General features: G+C 33.6%; 1 protein-coding gene across 1 annotated transcript; it reads left to right on the top strand.

The window, feature by feature from the left end:
- The first annotated feature begins 1,409 nt into the window (after positions 1-1,409).
- LOC124368842 lies at positions 1,410-21,782 on the top strand. The gene is made up of 4 exons (XM_046826273.1): positions 1,410-1,655; positions 14,908-14,977; positions 18,557-18,730; positions 20,942-21,782. The coding sequence occupies exons 1-4, from the start codon at positions 1,599-1,601 to the stop codon at positions 21,148-21,150; spliced, it is 510 nt and encodes a 169-aa protein (XP_046682229.1). The 5' UTR covers positions 1,410-1,598; the 3' UTR covers positions 21,151-21,782.
- The last annotated feature ends 1,763 nt before the right edge of the window (positions 21,783-23,545 follow it).

Genomic DNA, 23,545 nt, shown 5'->3' on the forward strand with positions numbered 1-23,545 from the left:
TTGTCAATTTTTATTTTTATATGTTCGTCGCCATGTGTTGTAAGCTATAAACGATTTGCGTGCTGCATCTTGTGTTTTAGGATTTAGCACCTGAAGAAGATTATAGATACCAGTCCTCGAAACGTCGTGCTTGTGATTTAACATATAACGAAGATAAATTCCCATAATCATGCTATCCCTACAAATACAGAGAGTTCGGAAATTGTGATTTTTTTAAAAATTATTATTAATTGATTAGACAAAAAGTTTTCTTTTGGAGTTGTGTGTTCTGCTTGCTTACACAAGTCTACTGTATACGGAGTACGTCTATGTTTTCTAATTTTACATTGATTTTTTTCTGACAATATCTCTAAATCGGGATTTACCTCTAATAAAATCCCTAAACTTAAACTCATGTTAGATACGTATTTTATCTGTTCATATTTATTTTATGTTCTTATTAAACTGTTACAATATAAAAACATAAGAGAACTTTGACTGTACAATAAAATGTATCTACAATAGTGTAGGCTACTTATCACAATTCGATGTACAGGCCCGCCCCGCAATGACCAACCTTTTCCACATCTCAGAAGTCTGAGCATTGTGTGGAAGTAAAAACCTTCAAAATTTATCACTCCTAAATCAGTATTTATGTGTTAGTTTGGAGTTTTAAGTAAAACTGCGTGAAATACACAATTTTATTGAATACTTAAGTTTTTAGTAATAGAGTCTTATAATAACTGCACTATAATTTATTACATAATAATAATAATATTCCGTTAGCTGGCCCAAATCTTAAATATTCTATATGTCTTGAAGTTCCGCATTTCTAAGAATCGGGTTTTCAGCTTTATCAGTGAAATTATTCGAAACGTCTTATCGCTATGATGATAACGGATTTGCAACTGGCCGAACAGGCTTGGAACTCCAACCTTTTCTACAGAAATACATTTATGCTAGTTAGTTTATAATATTTATAAAGAACACTAAAAAACAAGTGGTGTGGGTGTGCTCTCAGACACTTGTGACCAAAGCATCAATTTGATTCATAAGGAAGATCCAGCATTTTTTCAGAGATGAAAGTAGCTAAAAACGTTTCCGAAATATCTCAGAAGACGATTCCTGTACTCCCTTCCCCAAAATCAGGCAATAAATTATAATATTCTGTTCGATTATGACAATCCATTTACGGACTTCGTCCACTATACATTTTTGAAGACTCCTGCGCCGCCTCCCATGCACCCAAGGAGGTCACCCCAGCTTCTAATCTGGTAGATACGCTCCTGAGGCTTTTGGATAGTTTACACATTAAATAGGGAGCAGTTCGTTTAGGCTAACAATAATTTTGGCACAAGCAGTAACTGTCGAAATCCGTCATTGCGGACAGCATCTTTCAACTCGAAGATGACTTATTGCGTTCAACAGATTTCAAGCAGTTTACACTGACTTTCCGGCCATCGCACCGAACCCAGCTCATTAATATTCGAAGAAGCGACGTTTAAAATAAAACGAGCAACCACTCAAGTCTGATGATGTCGCTGTCACTGTGAATGGTCCAGTGTACAGAGACTGCACGGCCATAGCAACCGTTGCTATGGTTCTGACGTCATCGGTCGATGTCAACTCTCGGGTTAGGCCGTCTGCTGCTATGTAACCTACACCAACTACAAACAGTAAGTAATCCTTTATATACTTTACTGTACTCTCTTTCACCCTTAGGTACTGTCCTTGGGGATAGGGCATCTATCGATTTTACCTTGAATTGTGTTTTAATCGTTACAATCATCCCAGAGAATAAGAGGTCATGTACTTGAAGAATAATTCTGTTCGAGCCATTATCAATTTATTTGTGTTTATGTAAGCGATTTGTTGATTATTTAATTGCTATTGTAATGTTTGTCGTTTGATAACAAAGGTACATTGTCTAGTGCATTCTTAGTTTTATAATATTAAAATTGAATTCCATACAAAAACTCGAATCTCAGTTACCTATACTATCAATATCATAGGGTATTTAAAATCTAGTATTTTACTTCCTTTGAACAGCATGTATTCAATCTTAATTAAAATTGTTTTGAAACAAAATTCAGACACTAATATTTATGTAAAGTAAAGTATGCTTGGAGAAATATTGAAAGCTGTAAATGTAATGCTGATATTAAATATAGTAGTTCGTTAGAGAACTAGGTGTTTACTACAGTTGGTTCATAAACTATAAACGTCCATAGATATTTATAATTGGTTTGTGCCCGAATTATAACTGTGGCAATATAAAGTTAAATATGGTACCTGGCGTTGTGGTTTCCAGTTGGTAACATCGTAAATTCAAATAAGTACGTTTATTGTTATTGCGATATCGTTAAGTACCATGCTGTTGCACTTAACGTTGGAGTATTCATTTTTTAACTTATTCATAACCTATGTTTAGTATTTTATTTTAATACCAATATATTATAATCTATATTAAATAGATAGATAAAAGAAACACAGTTTTACAAAACAAAAACGCAACAAGCGCTCACATACTTCATCTCCAAGCGTGTAATTTATATTAGTTTAATTTAACTTATAGTTAAAATAAAGATGTGTTATTAATTCATTATGTTATTAATTACATGAGCACAACTAACTGCTACAACAGGTATGTTTTCTATAAAATAAATAACTGAAAGAAAATATTAAGCCATTTTCATAAAGAACTTATACCTTGAACTATATACCTTCAATACATAAAATACTCAAGATGATAGATCCCTAAATTTTGCGTATTTTATAGCCTTATGGTTTTATTACTGTAAGGAGGAGAACAATCTACTTTTTTAGTAAGAAGTGTATTATATAAAAATGTAATAATAGCGGATCTGAATTGTGAGTAAATCTTATTCAGTTTAGCCAACATTACACCACAATGTAAGGAAGCTAAGTATAGCACGGAAATGTTCAAGAATAATAGACAAGACAATTAAAAAATAAAATAAAAACTTTTCTAAGAGAACACATTGTCATGCAGGCCTAGGCTACCTCTTCAATTCTTAGTATCAGTGATTCTAATAGCCCCTGTGTACCGAGGAAGGGTATATATCATATTTAAACCCAAAACCCAAATTATTTGACCAAAACGCCAAATACAGTTATATCCGATATTATAGATTATCATTTTAATAAAATTTTACAATGAAATATTTGTAATAATTTGAAATAAACAGTTTTGTAAATAGTTCTTTTCTGCTTTTACCTTTTATAATTTTGTTATAATAAAAATTAGCTTTGGACTTAAAGAAACAAGATTTTTTTTACTTCTCATGGTATTATAGGAAAGTTAATGGATTTATTAGTGGCGTGCGAAGGGTTAATATATCTAACAAATAAAAGTTTGCTGAAGTGCGTCATCCCAAAATACAAAGTGCAAAATCCTCTAAATGTGACACATGTGAAGAGTCTAATTACAACCTTGAAATACATAACAAATAAAAGTTTGCTGAAGTGCGTTATCCCAAAATACAAAGTGCAAAATCCTCTAAATGTGACACATGTGAAGAGTCTAATTACAGCCTTGAAATACATAACAAATATAAGTTTGCTGAAGTGCGTCATCCCAAAATACAAAGCGCAATATCCTCTAAATGTGACACATGTGAAGAGTCTAATTACAGCCTTCAAATACATAACAAATAAAAGTTTGTTGAAGTGCGTCATCCCAAAATACAAAGTGCAAAACCCTCTAAATGTGACACATGTGAAGAGTCTAATTACAACCTTGAAATACATAACAAATAAAAGTTTGCTGAAGTGCGTCATCCCAAAATACAAAGTGCAAAATCCTCTAAATGTGACACATGTGAAGAGTCTAATTACAACCTTGAAATACATAACAAATAAAAAGTTTGCTGAAGTGCGTTATCCCAAAATACAAAGTGCAAAATCCTCTAAATGTGACACATGTGAAGAGTCTAATTACAGCCTTGAAATACATAACAAATATAAGTTTGCTGAAGTGCGTCATCCCAAAATACAAAGCGCAATATCCTCTAAATGTGACACATGTGAAGAGTCTAATTACAACCTTGAAATACATAACAAATAAAAGTTTGCTGAAGTGCGTTATCCCAAAATACAAAGTGCAAAATCCTCTAAATGTGACACATGTGAAGAGTCTAATTACAGCCTTGAAATACATAACAAATATAAGTTTGCTGAAGTGCGTCATCCCAAAATACAAAGCGCAATATCCTCTAAATGTGACACATGTGAAGAGTCTAATTACAGCCTTCAAATACATAACAAATAAAAGTTTGTTGAAGTGCGTCATCCCAAAATACAAAGTGCAAAACCCTCTAAATGTGACACATGTGAAGAGTCTAATTACAACCTTGAAATACATAACAAATAAAAGTTTGCTGAAGTGCGTCATCCCAAAATACAAAGTGCAAAATCCTCTAAATGTGACATATGTGAAGAGTCTAATTACAGCCTTGAAATACATAACAAATAAAAGTTTGCTGCAGTGCGTCATCCCAAAATACAAAGCGCAAAATCCTCTAAATGTGACACAGAGTCTAATTACAGCCTTGAAATACATAACAAATAAAAGTTTGCTGAAGTGCGTTATCCCAAAATACAAAGTGCAAAATCCTCTAAATGTGACACATGTGAAGAGTCTAATTACAGCCTTGAAATACATAACAAATAAAAGTTTGCTGAAGTGCGTCATCCCAAAATACAAAGTGCAAAATCCTCTAAATGTGACACATGTGAAGAGTCTAATTACAGCCTTGAAATACATAACAAATAAAAGTTTGTTGAAGTGCGTCATCCCAAAATACAAAGTGCAAAATCCTCTAAATGTGACACATGTGAAGAGTCTAATTACAGCCTTGAAATACATAACAAATAAAAGTTTGTTGAAGTGCGTTATCCCAAAATACAAAGTGCAAAATCCTCTAAATGTGACACATGTGAAGAGTCTAATTACAGCCTTGAAATACATAACAAATAAAAGTTTGCTGAAGTGCGTTATCCCAAAATACAAAGTGCAAAATCCTCTAAATGTGACACATGTGAAGAGTCTAATTACAGCCTTGAAATACATAACAAATACAAGTTTGTTGAAGTGCGTTATCCCAAAATACAAAGTGCAAAATCCTCTAAATGTGACACATGTGAAGAGTCTAATTACAGCCTTGAAATACATAACCGTCCCTGCTTTTATAAGACAGATAGAATGAATGTGTACTACTTCAGGCATCAACTTTATTCCGAAATTATTCAAAATTCTTAAGCTGTTAAATATTTTTCTTTGTTGGGGAATTATTAAAGTCAAATGTCTAATGGCAGATAGGTCTGTTAGCTTTGACTAAGATACTGGACTTACACCTTTCTGCAATATGGCCCACTTCAGAATTTTACTGCTAAGCTATGGAATAAAACAACTTTTTACAACTTTGTAACCGACCGCAAACTTCAAAGAGTTCATAAAATATATCTGTAAAATATACTTGCTAATTTTAAGAATTTGTGTCGTTTTTTATTGCTCCTGAAAAGTTTAAGTTTTGGCACTCAGTACTTTTGGATTTTCAAGTCTTCAACTATTGAGTAGTATACTTGTCCTGTAGGCCATTTTGATTGCTATCCCAAAACAAATGTACTTAACTATGGTTCTCCCTTACTTGTGGTCGATGGCATTTTTAGGCGTCTCGTTTTGAACGTAAAACTTACGCGCACCTAAATTCCAATAGTTTTTCTACAAGAATGCTGATTAGTCAACAAGGAACTCTGAGCTGTGTTGGTCAAAACTGCAAAATATGGAAAACTACACACATCTTACAAAACCATAACATCATTTCTGAATAGACTGTACTTGTAAAATGAAACACTATTAAAGATGTACTATACAAAGTAAGGGACTTTTGACCTGGATTTAGTGAAACTTCGAATTTTACTGCATACAAGTAACGTGAAACATCTAACACTTCTGACTTTTTTTTTCTTAAGATTATGGGAGATGTTTAATTTTACAAAGAACATTAGTACACGTCCACACACATTTTAGTTTTTCTTCTACAGCACAACTTTTTAGATCTTCGATTATGAATTGCAAATAAAATATGGAATATGAGACATATTCCATATTTTATGGGAAATGACCAAAATTAAGGGACTAGTTGTGGTTGACGATCCACTTTGTTCCCAAGGGTCGAGAGAGTTCCGGACTGTTGCAGCTCTGGATAAACACTGCCTTGTTTGTGTTTTCAACTGCGTTGTTCGAATAGTCCTATCCGTCGTACAATGGAGGTGTGACCTAACTATATCATTAAAGCGGTTAATTGTATTATTGCGCAATTAATGTTAATAAATGTTCTAGAGTCGCTTACTCTCTTGTGGGGTACTATTTTATGAGAGCGCATTGTTGACTTCAAAGTAACATTGGAATGGACTTCCATTGAAATTATTTGAAGCAAGCCCGAATATTAATAATTTTGCATTTAATAACAGTAATCGTTGTATATTTCTTGTGATTGAATAATGCACATTCAAAATTGTATTTATATAACAGTTTACCGACATTTTAAATTACTAGTAAATATGTTTCAAGCTTCATATGCATGCCTGAACATTGTTGGTTCCCCCCCCCCACCTAAAATACTTGTTTATGAATGTTGTGAAAATTTTTCTACCAAAATGTGACGAAATTATAAATTCTCAATTCTAACATCTGTTTCATATTATATATTAAAGAATATATTGCAGAATGTTTGGGAAATGTACATTAGAACTTTGAAATTTTTTTAAAGGGGTGTGATAAAAATAGAAAATAACGCGCTTGAAGCTATATTACTATACTGCAGTACTATACTACTAATATGCCGAAAAAACTGGTCATAGATTCCATCCATAGGTTCTTTCTGTAGTTAACCTGTAAAATCAATAAATCTCCGAAAATACACCCGGCCTAAGAGTCAGGTTTATATTGAAGTATAGTAGACTGTGTCTCAAATGTGTATAGATAGTTTCATCAAAATCGGCTTGTATGTTTTTGGGGTGCGGCCATCCATAGATTTGGGTTTTCAGTATTTGACATGTAAAATCGATGTCTCTGATAATAGGCACGGCCTAAGAATGAGGGTAGTAATATAATATAGCAGACTGTGAATTAAATGTGTATAGAAAGTTTTATCGAAATCGGCTCGTACGTTTTTGAGGTACGGCCATCCATAGATTTGTTTTTTCAGAATATGACATGTAAGATCGATACATCGAATATAGGCGCGGCTTAAGAATTAAGGGAGTAATATAATATAGTAGATGGTTTATTTAATGTGTATAGAAAGTTTGATCGAAATCGGCTTGTACGTTTTTGAGGTACGGTCATCCATAGATTTGTTTTTTTCAGCATATGGCATGTAAGATAGATACATCGAATATAGGCGCGGCTTAAGAATGAGGGTAGGTATATAATATAGTAGATCGTGTATTGAATGTGTATAGAAAGTTTTATCGAAATCGGCTCGTACGTTTTTGAAGTACGGCCATTCATAGATTTGTTTTTTCAGCATATGACATGTAAGATAGATACATCGAATGTAGGCGCGGCTTAAGAATGAGGGTAGTAATATAATATAGTAGATCGTGTATTTAATGTGTATAGAAAGTTTGATCGAAATCGGCTTGTACGTTTTTGAGGTACGGTCGTTTATAGATTTGTTTTTCTACATTTGGCCCGTGGAATTGAGTTGACTTTTGTTCATAAAAACCGGTATTTGTAGTTTTAGAATGCCAGTTAACTAGGTTTTATAGACTTTGCTTTTAATTCGTTATTTTCGTTTTCAAATAATAAAGTTAATTTAGTTTTATTAAATGAACTGGCTCAGGAACTGGGTTAGAAGTAGTTCATGAACCACGTTAGGATTCGAGTCAGAGGATTAGTTCTTTCTATGGATGGAATCTATGGGCAGTTTCACACTGCTACTAATACCGCGTTGGAAACTGCGAAACGGTTACAATTTTTACTCAATCTCATATGACTTGCGCTTTCTCCGTAAATACCTCTGAATCGAGTCCAGTTGTGTTCTAAACGTGCAGCAAGATATGTTAACAAAGAAGTAACAGAAAAATGCCACATTTAAATCTATGACATTTTATTTCTCCAAATGCATTATCTCTAAATGAAAGGTAATTCCGAATAGTTAAATGTGTGAAGTAGTTACAATTATCCTTCTCGGTCCTGGAATAGTTTCCAGTATTGAATAATGACAATACAAACTCAGGACACTTTCAGGGATTCCTATTCTTGTTTCCTTGCACAATTTATATTTTGGAAGCTTATTTATAATTATATAGCAATGTTATATTGTTGTAATTTGTTATTAAGCAACAATGTGGTTTTATACATTTCTGTTACACGGAAAATGTTTGATATTTTTTTAACGAAAATTGTGGACATTTTCATAGAAAAATTTCTTCTTCAAAAGTTTTTATTTCTATGTAAAACTTCAATCCACGATCACGTACACTACCGCACACCGCGTCACTGACCTATCTCAGTGTTGTCCCGATCAAGAAAAACACATCCTTGTCAGAAGATTTTATTATTTTTCTCATACATTGATCCCTGGTCCTCTTTCTGCACACGTCACTGGCTAGAACCAATGTAGTATTCGTTGGATTGTACAACAAAACAAGAAAATCCGTTTAAAGTGTTCTCAGAAGAAGGGTCTAATCTTTAAACCCAGCAGGACTATTCTGCATCAATGTTATAACTCTGTAATAAATAAAATGTATAAAATTATACTTCAATTACGTATAATAACGTCCAGAAAACAATTATCCTCATTGGACATTTCGTGCAAGCAGACACAACAATAATTGTTGCATCATTGTTGAACAATCGCTACAATGGTGCAATATTTTGTTGCAGTATAACAGTAAAAATGAACACAATTTTCTTCCGGAGTTCGTAGGTTAATGTAGATCACTTCAGTGAACATTCTAAACTAGTCTTGTAATTTTTATAGCAATTAATTTACCAGTATTAGAGACACATAAACCCCCATTCAGTGAATTGTGTCGTCAATTAAAAAAATACTCTGTGTAAAAGTCAACAGTACAGTAACATTTTAATTGGTTTTTATTGAAGACGATAATTTTATTTTCTCGGCGATTTTGCGTAATTTGCTTACTAAGTTCTTGAAATTAGGCTAATATTTTTGGGGTTTATACTAAAAAATGTTTTTTTCACTGGATAGTATCAACAATTAGAATATTATAAATATGTACATGTAGGCTACTGTTCTTTACGGAAAATTATTATTAAGAATTAGTTGTACTATAGCCAGCGTGAATCAGATCAAAAAGCATCACAGTAGACAGCTATACAGAGTCTTCACCAAGAGGAAGTTAGTTGTATTAGGCAGGTTTTGTGGACTTAAGCCAGGGCTTTTAATTGTCTGTATGTCTCTCTCCTCAGGTAGTTTGGAGCCGTAGTTTGGTCGCTGTAAATGGAGATTAAGGAGGTGGTGGCTTGCCTGGCCGCCACTGGAACATTACTGGAGATTCAGGCATTGCTTAGAGATGCCCCCTTAACCTTCTCCCATAGCGCAATGTGATTTTGGTGTGTATCTTCTCCAGCAGAGAGGACACTAGTTGGCAGCACTGGACACTGTAAAATAGCACAGTGATCCAGAGATAATGTATTACAGGTATCCTCTATCACTTACCCAGCAGGGATAACTTCTGGCTGGTTTATACCTTCCAGAAGATCCTACCACTGGGCACAGCAAAAACCGATGTGTCACTTAAATCTGGGCAACCTTATGGTTGTCCAGGAGCGGCACATTACTGACCACAAATGTCGAGATTCTGGGGTGCAAGGGTAATTCGATAGGTCTAGTCCACTGCGGGAGGTGACTGTTGGAGTTGGTGGGGTTCGTTCCCTAAGTACCAGAGGTTCTTGCTAGCCTCAACAAGGGTATGCCACCCCCTGCCTACTTTGACTGGAGAGGCTGGTTTAGAGCTGGCCTCCCCTTCTTCCGGGGGGACATAACTTTGAGATTAGTGCTCTAATTCTTCCTCATGGGTCTCGATGGGAGGCGGCCCCTACCCTCTAACTTTACCCTTCCTGAATATCCTGTCACTCCGAAAGCAGCGCTAAGGTTCTCATAGTACTAAGTGCAATTTATAAGCTTCTTGTCCTAAGAGAAAAAAAAGAATCCTACTCGTATATATCACTTGCCTCTACTTTTTAATCGATAAACCTGTAGTATATTGAAATACAATTTATATTATTTTTTTAAAAATCCCTGGTGATGAAGTAACACCAAAGGTAACTGTATTATACATAAATAGTCCCTTGGTAGTTTTTCATTGATCGTCCAAGCACACTAGCTGATATGTCTGAGATGAATCGATTTTAGAGAAGGTTTTGCCTTTTTGTAAAGTATTAAAGAGATCCTTGATTCTAGGTATTGGATGTCTGTCAATTATTTGTGAATCATTTAGTGAAGAAGCCCGAAAATCCGCACACAAACGCAATTCCTTGGGTTTTTAATTATTAGGACAACAGGACTTCCCCATTCTTTGTTACTTTACAGGTGACAAAATACCTGACTCCACCAATCGATCTATTTCAGCCACAACTTTACTTTTTAGCGCAAAAGGAATTGGGCTTCGCTTCAGAAGTCTAGGTAAAACATTTGCTTTTGGCTGTAATCTAGCCAGTTCACCTTTCTAACATCCTAGTGAATCTGTAAACACGTCCAGAAACTTTTGGTACAAACAATTTACAATTTTAGATTCTGCATCTAATAAGTAAGAGGATACACCAGTGATAGTACAACATTGTACATTATAAAGATAATTTTCTCTCCTATTAAGTACGGTATAAAAATAATTTAAATTGTATTTAAATATACTACAAAAACCTTCATGATAAAGATTCTTACCGGGAGAATTGGTTCAATGGAAGTGAACTCCTTCCACCAGCAGAGCTTTAATGATTTGACTTATACCTCTGAGACAAAAAAGAGGTACAGAGCTGAAATCGGAGGTGCGAGTCTATGTAGAGAGCTGTGGTTCCTATGAGTCTTTGATTTAAAATTTGTGTGCATAGGTCACTGCCTTTATATGAAATGAAATGAAATATGCCTTTATTCAAGAGGCGGAGTTAGGGCTATTTAGCCCTCTCTACCACTCAATCTCACATAATATATATATACATATGTACATTTAATGACTTTAAAACAATAACAAATTACATTTTAAATTAACCAAAATATATGTACTACTATGTAACAATTAAAAAATCAAATTTATCAGCTTAATATGTAGAAAAAATTCAAACAAAGATAAATTAAAACTTAAATTAACAATTTACTTTTTAAAGAATTTCTTGTTATTGCTACATTCATTCTCTCAAACAGACAGCCTGACCACAAGCACGCCACGAGCACCGCCACCCATTACCCCTACAGACCGCCAAGCAACAAGTCCCTGACCCCCGCCCCAAAACGAGCTCGACCTTCTATAATACGGATATTATCAGGAAGAGAGTTACAGAGGCGACATGCCTGAACAGTGAACGACTTACTGAAGAAGTTCGATCGATGAACAGTATATCTATTGTGCTTGCGAATGTTGAGTTTAGCTCCAGTTCACCTTCCTCTTAAGTGAAGCATTTGAAGTCTGATGCTGTTTCAGACTTGACTCCTGAATTACGGAGTCATGTTAGTCTTAAGGGATCTTCAGAAAAATAGTCGGCGACAAAGAATGAAGTAGTTCAAAACGAACTCCCCCCGCATCGTTTCGACATCAGAGACACCAAGAATATAAAAATAGTGTAATTTAGGTGAAGAGGTATTCTCATTGTCGCATCAGGTGCACAATTAAGCGCACTATGACGTTGGCTGACATGATCCCAAAGCACAGTGGAGCAACCGAGTCTTCTACACATAAACCAGCAATAGTGGGAAGGGATGATTCGATGCGAATGTTGAGCTTAGCTCCAGTTCACCTTCCTCTTACGTTTTTGGACCCCTTCAGACGAACATGACTCCAGATTTCAAGAGTCAAGTCTGAGACAGCATCAGATTTCAGATGCTGCACGTAAGAGGAAGGTGAACTGGAGCTAAACTCAACATTCGCATTGGATCAGTCCTTCCACCATAGCTGCTCTATTGTGCTTGTTAGAATCTTTGTCTGTGGCATAGGAGCAAGACAATAGCCATTTTTACTGATAGCTCGACAGCATTGAAGACACTCATCGCAGTATGTTCAGCTGTAAACTTTGTTTGGGGATTTTATAGCATATTTCAGTTTGTTGGTTTCACAAGAATTACAGAAAATTATGTTCACAATGTGTAAACTTCCTCCAGAATTAAGTGAGTAGATGAAAGGTGCATGCAGAAAATCTGTTCTTTCATCAGAATTTACAAATTGCATTTAGTGGTTTTTAATTACATTCTGAAATGCATACAGACTTTTTCCAGAGCAAAATTAAAGATGTTAAACAAACATATATTACGTACGAGATAAATGTTTCAGCTTACCCTTATTACAAGTGTTCAGACTCTTCCTTTTGTTCCTTTAGTTTCATCTTCAAGTGTTAATGTGTTATGTACCTAATGATGTTATTGTAAGACAGGTGTTATGTTAATGAATATCAATAAAGTATCTTGACGCAATATTGTACTCTATGTACATGTAAATAAAGATGATTTGACTTTGACTTTGACAACATGAGGAATCTACCTTTGTAATTTTAAAGTTCTCACTGCAAAATGTGTTGTAGAAGAGAATAATATTGTCTATCATAAAGTGCCTATCAAAGTATATAATATTTTAGTGTTTTGTGTACTCAAATCTTTAACCGTAAACAAATCCATAAACACAAAACTTATGTCAATGATGGTCAGAGACACAGAGTCATAAAATAAAACTCACTGAGGGACAAAATTGTTCAATGTTTGATCTATTTTCATTTTTCGAAGGACAAATTTCGTTCTAAAAGCAGTAGAAATCAAGATTTTCAAAACATGTATGTTGTGTTTTTTTTTTTTTTGCTGTTACAAGCTTTGTTTATCATGGTGGCTTTAATATGATAGATATAACACAAACCTAACATTTTAAATTAGAGACTAAAAATAAACTCTCTTTTTCGGCTGGTTTATGTTTCAGCGTTTAGTTCAATGTTATTTCTCAACCTCTCTACAAAACATTCCCGTAGAGGAAGTGTCACCATCGGAAGAAACAAACCAACAATCAGATAGACCTACTGAAAGGAAAGTTGTTTACAGATGTGATTATGGGTCTGTAACCTTGACATTTTGGGTAGAGTTAGTTACAGAGTACAACTTGTAAGGAGTTTTGTGGGAGGGGCCCTCAGCTACTAAGTATAGAGCTTCTTTCACGTACTGTACATATTCAGCTTCTTCGCTTACATCACAACCAGCAACACTGAATTTTCTGTAATGTTCGTCACGACCAGCAACACTGAATTTTCTGTAATGTTCGTCACAACCAGCAACTCTGAATTTTCTGTAATGTTCGTCACGACCAGCAACTCTGAATTTTCTGTAATGTTCGTCACGACCAGCAACACTGAATTTTCTGTAATGTTCGTCACGACCAGCAACACTGAATTTTCTGTAATGTTTGTCACGACCAGCAACACTGAATTTTCTGTAATGTTCGTCACAACCAGCAACACTGAATTTTCTGTAATGTTCGTCACGACCAGCAACACTGAATTTTCTGTAATGTTCGTCACGACCAGCAACACTGAATTTTCTGTAATGTTCGTCACGACCAGCAACACTGAATTTTCTGTAATGTTCGTCACAACCAGCAACTCTGAATTTTCTGTAATGTTCGTCACGACCAGCAACTCTGAATTTTCTGTAATGTTCGTCACGACCAGCAACACTGAATTTTCTGTAATGTTCGTCACGACCAGCAACACTGAATTTTCTGTAATGTTCGTCACGACCAGCAACACTGAATTTTCTGTAATGTTCGTCACAACCAGCAACTCTGAATTTTCTGTAATGTTCGTCACGACCAGCAACTCTGAATTTTCTGTAATGTTCGTCACGACCAGCAACACTGAATTTTCTGTAATGTTCGTCACGACCAGCAACACTGAATTTTCTGTAATGTTTGTCACGACCAGCAACACTGAATTTTCTGTAATGTTCGTCACAACCAGCAACACTGAATTTTCTGTAATGTTCGTCACGACCAGCAACACTGAATTTTCTGTAATGTTCGTCACGACCAGCAACACTGAATTTTCTGTAATGTTCGTCACGACCAGCAACACTGAATTTTCTGTAATGTTCGTCACAACCAGCAACACTGAATTTTCTGTAATGTTCGTCACAACCAGCAACACTGAATTTTCTGTAATGTTCGTCACAACCAGCAACACTGAATTTTTGTAATGTTCGTCACAACCAGCAACACTGAATTTTCTGTAATGTTTGTCACGACCAGCAACACTGAATTTTCTGTAATGTTCGTCACAACCAGCAACACTGAATTTTCTGTAATGTTCGTCACAACCAGCAACACTGAATTTTCTGTAATGTTCGTCACAACCAGCAACACTGAATTTTTGTAATGTTCATCACAACCAGCAACACTGAATTTTCTGTAATGTTTGTCACAACCAGCAAACACTGAATTTTCTGTAATGTTCGTCACGACCAGCAACACTGAATTTTCTGTAATGTTCGTCACAACCAGCAACACTGAATTTTCTGTAATGTTCGTCACAACCAGCAACACTGAATTTTTGTAATGTTCGTCACAACCAGCAACACTGAATTTTCTGTAATGTTTGTCACAACCAGCAACACTGAATTTTCTGTAATGTTCAAACTAAAATACTGCTCTAGATTATTTATACACTATAAATTATTCTGTTTTTTTCAGGACTCCTTAGAGAAAATGATACTTCATTTTTTGGAGCTGACTATCGTATTGTTATTATATTTGTGTCGGGGTGAGTAGTTCGAATGTAATTGGTTTAAAATATTTTACAACTATAGTATGAATAATATTGTGATGTTAACTCACTCTTACAAGCTAATAAGTTATATTCCTCCAATTGTTATGATAACATTACTAATTGTTGTATGAATATTTAATTCCTAGTATCATGTAGAAATATGTTGTAACAGCTTTTAATTCCAGCCTTAATTAGCAATAAATACTTTAATTTATTTGTATTAAAAGTAAAATTTTATTTTATATGTTTTAAGAATAACAGAGGTAGTTAATTTATTAATGTGTTAAATTTTAATTATAACACGTTAAAATATTACATTAATTTCACCACATTGAGTAAATGTAATTATTTCTTTATTTTATTATCATTATCATTTTTTGTTTTATTCTTAAGATAATATTTATTTAATGTTTTAAATTTTATGTTGTCGCAGGTTAAGTGTAAGAAAGGGCCATGCGGCCCTAACTTTGCCTGTATAAATAAAGAATTTTTCATTTCATTTTTTTCAGCCTTCTACTAAAAAAAGTTTGTATTTACATAGAATTTTATAAACAGTTAAATATGTGTTTTAATTTAATCAGTTTTTACAACTCTGCTCGGATAGTATAATTTTTAAGTTTTCCATTTTCTTTTGGATCAAAATAATACATTTGTAAATATCATTGTTAAAACAAGAGAATTTATTCAATGACATAAATTTACGAACATTTTTCTTTGAAATCATTCTAGAGGCTTTCTTCTTTAAAATCTTTCTCACAAACATTTGAAGTATTCTCTATTTAACTTTCAACAATCATTTGCATCCCTCTCATCCAATTTTGGTTTTTAGTTTATGTAAAAGTAGTTACCAAATTATAATGGGTTTGTAAGACTGGTTTATAATTTTGAGAATGGTTTCAGGTAAGGGAGCAGCTGGCAGATTTCAAGTGATAGGTGCCGCCTAAGCACTAATCATTCAAAATAGTATCACAGTATTCATAGTTCTCTGGAGTGTCCAAAATCTTTTCAGCGTTCATAGTTGGTGTTGGATGGATTTAGAATTGATCACTTGGTTTCAGTAACACATAGGTGGATTTATGAAATATTAGTTGGAGTATAAAATGTTCCATTCTATTTCACTGGGATTTAAGTTTCTCAGCAACAGAGACCCTTTTGGGAGTATTTGTGCCTTCCGTGATACTTAGAGTTAAGTGGCGGATAGGACTTTTAAGTCCCAACTTCTCTTCTATAATAAATACTTCAATTTCACTTCAAATTTCAAAATGTAAATTTTTTCTTTTGTAGTACAAAGAGGAGAGGCCAATCCTTTTCCAAGGATCAATAGCACTAATCAAAAGTACAAAGGTCACCGACAGGATTTGAATTTGCGTAATCTCTAACTCAGATCAAAACTCCAAACCTTAGACTGTTATGCCACCAGCTCTCCTAAATATTTACTCAAATTTATTATTTATAACAAATTGGTCAACATAGAGAATTCTATTTCATTCTGTACAGTTACTTCGTATTATCCTTCGAAACAAACACCCTTCAAAGTTTAAGAGAACAAGTCATATTTTAAAACAATAGCCACCCAATTACTTTTAAAATGGTTACTAAACCGTAGTTACTGTGGTACGCAAAACCAGCATGAACTTTTCACCCTCCTATCAAGGACAGAGGTCCCAACCTTAATTTCTAGAAATGTGTAGCCAAATAAATGAAAAAGCTAAAATTATTAAATCTTCACACTCAATCCAGTGGGTACAAATTTTTAGGATAGCCTTCGTTAAAACTACCTTTAATTTTCTATTTACTTTTACAAACACGTAACTAACTATAAAAACGATACTTTTGGAAAACATTTATCAGAGCTTTTCAGCTCTGACTATTTAACTTCTAAAATACACCCTTTAGTATTTTGTGTAAGTACAGACGTAGGCCCTATAACTTACATAAACAATATAAAAGAACTTGTGACTGATATTTTAATTCACCTGTTTAAGAATACTTTACATGAATGTAGTCCAAACTCATCAACTGATTGGCTGGTTCTCAGAGGCAGTGATTTTCAGTTGTGTGGACCTCTTGCGACCTTGATATATTAAAGGTGGCGCATTGTGTACCAAGCATGAAGCTGAGGAGGCGGAGGGAGAGTGCTTGGCATTCCACTTCCCTGAAGAAGAATGGGTGTCTGACTTTCCTAGTGAAGTTTAGACAGGCCTCAAATAGAAGGCCTAATCAGAGGAATCACTAGACTTGAGAGCATGCTTTCTTCTAAACAGTCAACTTAGCTTCATGATCTCCAAAGTGTACAAAGGTGTCACAATTAGCATCTCAGCAAAAGCGATTCAAATTCAAATATTTTACTGTCGTATAATTTACATAAACATTGACAAAGTCATAATGTAGTTCATCAGCCAAGTCAAAATGCTTATAACTATTTAATTAAATGATTCCTAACTTAGATTAAAAGAATAGATAAATAAATAATACACATAAACAAATAACACAAAATAGAGTTAAAACAAATCCAGAGTTCCAGCAAAAATAAATGACAAATTTACACGTTATGAAAGAAAAGTAGCTGCACGATCATATTGATGTATGAAAATAACAAACCATTCAACTAACTAGTTACTTAACTAATTAATTTAACCAATATACAATGACAGTATGTTAACATAACAAAATTGTAAAACAGAACAGTACAAAAAAAACTATGCATTAAAAAATAAATAACAACAGTATCAACATAACACTAAAAACTGCAGTAGTCAATGCTACAATATGAGATTCCACACAGAAATGGACTGGTGAGGAATGAGAATACTTGTAATATTTTTAATTTTGAAAAATTCTTCAGTGTTAAAAAAGGGGAAGCCAATTATATAGTTTTGTTTTAGTTTTTTTCATGGGATACAGTTTGATTAAGTGTAGTTTTAATGATAGTACAGTGTGACCGTTACAAGTTTTACTTAGTCTGTGAAATTCTATTGTTGTATATCCAATCTTATGTGTATTCTGTTCCATTGTATCAATTTCCTTTCTGTTTTCCGATCTTTTGGTTTCCAAGGCATCTTAAGCAGCTGATGCTTCAGGCATTCCTCTTTGTCAACCTTCCAAAGGCAAAAAATACATAACCTGTCCACATTATGCATTATGCATAATGTGGACAGCACAAATCATTTAAAAGGTTTTATATTTTAACTTTTCTTTTTGAAAGCTTCAAGAATGCCAAGCATGCCTTTGCAATGAGCACATCAGCAATTCGTTAACACTACCACAATGATCCTTGGCATGGATTATATGAAACCCTGTAAAACTCCTTCAGATGTATTGTTCATTGATATATTAATTAACAACAGCTGTTTGAGAAGAACTGTTTTTTGATAGATCATACCTCATTCATAATTAATTATATTGTATATTCGTCATACTAACCCCTTTACATAGCTTTTTTGAACACAAATGTCATTTGCCTTAAATGATTACCAACTCTAAAACTGCACAATTGTTGGTATGAACTGTGCACGAGGTATTCACTGCAGATTTTCTTCTCTGAGATTTTAAAATAAGAGACAATGTTTTTAGGAGCTGTCTCTATAAACTGCTACATCTGTTCCTCTCTAAATGGAAGCAACCCTAACTGTGAAGATCCGTTCAACCCAGCCATGTCTACGTACAAGGAGAAGTGCATGGTGCCAAAGCAGGGTCACATCGGCATGTTTCCTGCCAACTTTTGCATCAAAATAGATGGGAAAAATGGTAAGTCTGAGTAGTTTTGGCACTGCATATTACTGATAACCGACGTATTCAATATGGAGTTAGTGTTGCGAATCTTCTGTAACTTAAATTCATGAAACTAAACCAACTTTTTATGGTTTAAGAAAATCTTTTTTACGATTAATTTAATTTGATAGTAAAACTATTAGTTTGAAAACCTTTAAGATTCCTATTCAACTCTTAAAAGTCTTACACCTTAGGCATACATAGCCAGTGTTAGGACTACCATGTACCATTTTTCCCTGGTTAAGACCATTTAAAAAATTGCTAACTCAATCAGAATCTTAAAATATGTTGGTTTCTATGTGGAGAGCCGTCTTCAGTCACTTACTTTTAAACCAAAACTGGTACAACCAGTACTGAACACATGAAAGGGGTGGAGCTTTGTTGTGACTGACTGATCCAATCACTGACCAATCGGACCATCAATTAAGATCCAGCTGTACTAGTGGCCATCTTGCTTGTAGCCCTCTGCACTTTTATGACCTTATTTTTAGTCATACAATAATTGTCGATATTTTTATGGATTATTCAGGAAAAACCTCAAACATTTTTGTACTTTACTGTTTGAAATATTAAAAACGTATACTCTTTAAAAAAATAAACTAAAAGGCTTTTGGATGTGAACTGATTATATACTTAAAAAGAGACATCTACCATAAAACTATGATGGAAAATAGGGCCGTTAAAGTACATGAGTTTAACGTTGCTCTTATGGAGGAAAATTCAAGGTCATTTCACTACAGCCAGCTCTTAAGCTTCAACCAATCATAACAAAATTCTGCACTGCTTCATTCACTGTATTACTAGATTTGTATTACTGGCCCTGTTAATTTTAGTTATATTTCTTGACTGAAAAAGGCTCTCCACAAGTATTTCTTGACCAGAATATGTATTAAAAAGAATACATAGGTGGGTAGTCTTTAGAATTTACCATAGGATATCCAAAACAAAATGTTTAGTACTTTTATCATATGGTAAATCAAGATTGGATGTGATATCAGTTAGACAGCTAGGGCCATGAACAGCTCAATATTTTGGGGGTCTAAGTTGTTAAATTTAATAATTTACCAATTTTAAATTTAATAATAATTCTACCTGTTCTCATATATCAAAAGGATGTATACAAATATTTCATCTACATATATATGCAGCCATTTTTATAAGTATTGTATAAAGAGACTGTGGTTTTCTATAATATTTATTCTAATATAGTAGTCTAACTTCACATTGAGCAGTGGATTGGGCCAATTACAAAACAAAATAGCTAGTGCCAAATATATTTCTAGTTGCATAACTTTGAAATAGTTTGTCTATTACATGGTTTATAATTGTACACCATGGTTTTAAACTGCTGGTGTCGATATAACAAATTTAAGACTCGAGCACAGACTGTGCCAAAGATTATAAGTACGCAATTTATTTCCATTGATCTGTAGTATTTTGAGTTCAAACATATTGCACTTTCTTTTACACAATTATAGTACTGACTTTGAACACAAAAGCGACATTTATTAATTAACAGACCATAATAATGACTATTCCAATCACAGTGGAAAACTTATAAATAGCTGTTTCAAATATCTTCATTATTCTTTGGCTACAAGGATGTAGCGAGCAAGGAGGTCCAAGGGGTCTTGAGCCCCCAAATTTTCAATTTTTTCGATTACTTTTTTAGTAAACGATTATTATTATTTAATAATTCAATATTACTGCCATGTACTGCTGAAAGATCGTTCTCAACAAAGAAACAGACATAAAACTTTGGAAAGAACAAAATGGGCCCTTACTATCTGTCCACTACAGAAAAATATCATTGTCTGGACCCCCCAAATTTTTTTCTAGCTATGTTATTGTTTAGCTAATAATTATAACTTACAACTGAATCAAAATTTTATGGACATAATGTACAGCAGGCTAGGACACTGGTTATACCATTATCAATCATAATATCAAAATAAATTTGGGATTGAATCCACAAAAATTATATAGCTTAATAGCTTAGAATTTTTCTTAAACATTATAGATATAAAAAATCTGTGGAGCTACGCTTTTGATTTTGAAGCTCATTCTTACGAATTTCACTGTAATTTTCATTGTAGCATTGTATTATCACGCAGCTAAGATATCACTTTAATATTAGCACTCTAATACTACTATTTCATTTAATTATTGTGTAAACAAAATTTTTAGTGGAAACCAAAGAGGTGATGGTGATCAGAGCCTGTGTGATGAAAACAATGGACTCGCAGTGTGGCGGATTCCGCTATCAGGACACCATGATGACAGGTTGTATCCAGTCATGCGATTACGATGGCTGCAACGGTGCTCCTACGCTCAGCCGAACTTCTGGTCTCCTGGTGGTTATCGTGTTGGCTGCCCTGTACTACCACATCACCTGACACACTCGGACAGTAGTGCTCTTTCTGACCCGCCTACTCCTCTAGTAGATCCCGATCCTGAAGGCTGGAGGTTCCACCCATCCATCGATCATTGTACATAGTCTACATCGTCAACTCAGTTCTTTGGTGGATATTACTTACATAACACAAACACAACTGGTCTTGTGAAGTAGATAAGAGAAATATACATTGATTTACTATTGGGACTAACACGCTGATGTTTTGTTAGTATAACATGCTTGTACTTTACATTTCAAATACGTTTGTCTTAAAGTACAAAGTAGATGAGTTATCTTGATCTATGACGTTCATTTCATCCCTGTAGCTATGTTTTGAAATATATTTCATCTCTGATTAATAAAAATGTGTATTTGTTTTATACAAGAAAGACACACGCTCACACCTTTGACGTTATTTTGTAAGGGTTGAGTAATGCACACAAAACAACACATTCGGTTTGTTCTCTCAGATCGTTCAAATAATGAGAGTAAAATGTAAGTAATGGTGTTAAACTTATGGGGTTTTTAAATTTATATTTGTGCTCATCATTAAAAGAAAAATGTATATATTAAATTGAACACTTTTATGATATGATGTGTGACTGACTAATAGATAAAGATTATTAGTATCAATTGTTGTGATTAATTTTCTTCCTCTTCCTGAATAGAATTGAAATGTAGCCTACTTTCAGACACAGGAAAAAGGGCTGCCACCTTAAAATCTCAAATAAAATAATGTTAAGTCATATTTGCACATTTGCAATAGTGTGTTCGTACAACAGATGTTATGAAGAAGCATCCAAGATTGGACTATAGATGACTTTGCACTTACCAAACAACCATAATCTCACACCTGTAGTGTTAAACCTTTAGTCTCACATTGATCTATATTTGATTTGGCATCATCATAATTTATAGATACTGACATTTAATTCAGCAAGCACTTATCTTGCACAAGAGAGGTGAACTGGGTACATAAAATAAAAGGCGAATCATTTTATTACGTATGACTTTACAACATTCAGATGAAACATGGGCACAGGCAAATGGCAGTTACGGTATTGTAATGTTGGTGATTATAAAAGAACAGCAAAAACAATTGTAATTAATAGAAAGCATTTACCAAAACGTTATTTTTGAAATTATTACTATTTATTATTTGTTGGTTTAAAAATATGGATGAATCCAAAAGTTCATACGAGAATTTAAATACAATGTTTTTCTAAAGAAAATTTATATAAACGTATAATAATCTAAGATGGAATAAATTGTTAATGCAATAACATTTTAAATGCAATAAATTAATTTGCATTGTTACAGAACATTTATTATGTGAAATTATAAAGTTTAAATGTGACATTTACAGCCTCCGGAAATGTACGTTAAAGGATATTGATTGCTCTGTGAGAATCTTCCAGTCCAGGTTCAACTGGAGTCCTGGAAGATAAGCTTCATTTGCTTTCCCTGAGAACTAAAATTAGAATTAAACTAAAATAAGGTAAATTAAAGATTTGTATAAATTCTGAGATGGTTCACTAGTGTGAAGTTGGCCTGCAAAAATGGCGTCATACATGGGTCACAAAAGTTTCGGTAGTGACCTAGTATATCAACCCGATTAAAATATGACCCAGGTTACCTTCACCGTTCTAAAATTCTTTTCAATTCTATATTTTGGAGGATTTAATACCCGTCTTCAGGAAGTTTTAAATATAAATTAACACATTTTAACAAAATGAATAATAAACAAGAACCAAGAAAACATAAATGTAAACACACTACATAACATTTGAAAAAGTCAAGCTAACGTTAACTTTTTCAAACTAAATCTTTGTGGAATATTTGATTTCAAGTAACAGCAAAGTTTTTATTGTTTACACATTTACAACATCATTAACCATGCATTATAACTGTTAAAAGCTTATATCTACATTATTTAGTGATCGAGTGTTATGATATAGGTGTAAAATGTTGATAATTAAACTTAGCAACTTTTATTATTCTTTAAGGATTATCATACAAATTTTATTTTTCACAGCTTCCAAACCTTCAACCATCCACCATCTTGGAACTTAATATAATAATATTTTATTATTTTGTTCATGATTTTAGACTGAATACAAATAATTGTACCAAGTTACAATTTATATCTTTACTGATTTCTGAAAAGATGAAAACTAAAAAAAAATATATAAAGATTGACAGATTGTTAATGAAAAGGGACAATTGGCTGGATTTAGATTTTAACTCCTTTGGGTCCTAAAGATTGTGTAAAGAGTTTTGTTACACTCTGTATGTGTATATTATATGTAACATTATTTTTCTCTGACTTTTTATTGACGAAAACATTATGCTGTTTTTATTATTATTTATCTGATATTATTTTTTATTCTATAGAT

Source organism: Homalodisca vitripennis, chromosome X (genome assembly GCF_021130785.1).
Source record: "Homalodisca vitripennis isolate AUS2020 chromosome X, UT_GWSS_2.1, whole genome shotgun sequence".
Lineage (NCBI taxonomy): Eukaryota > Metazoa > Arthropoda > Insecta > Hemiptera > Cicadellidae > Homalodisca > Homalodisca vitripennis.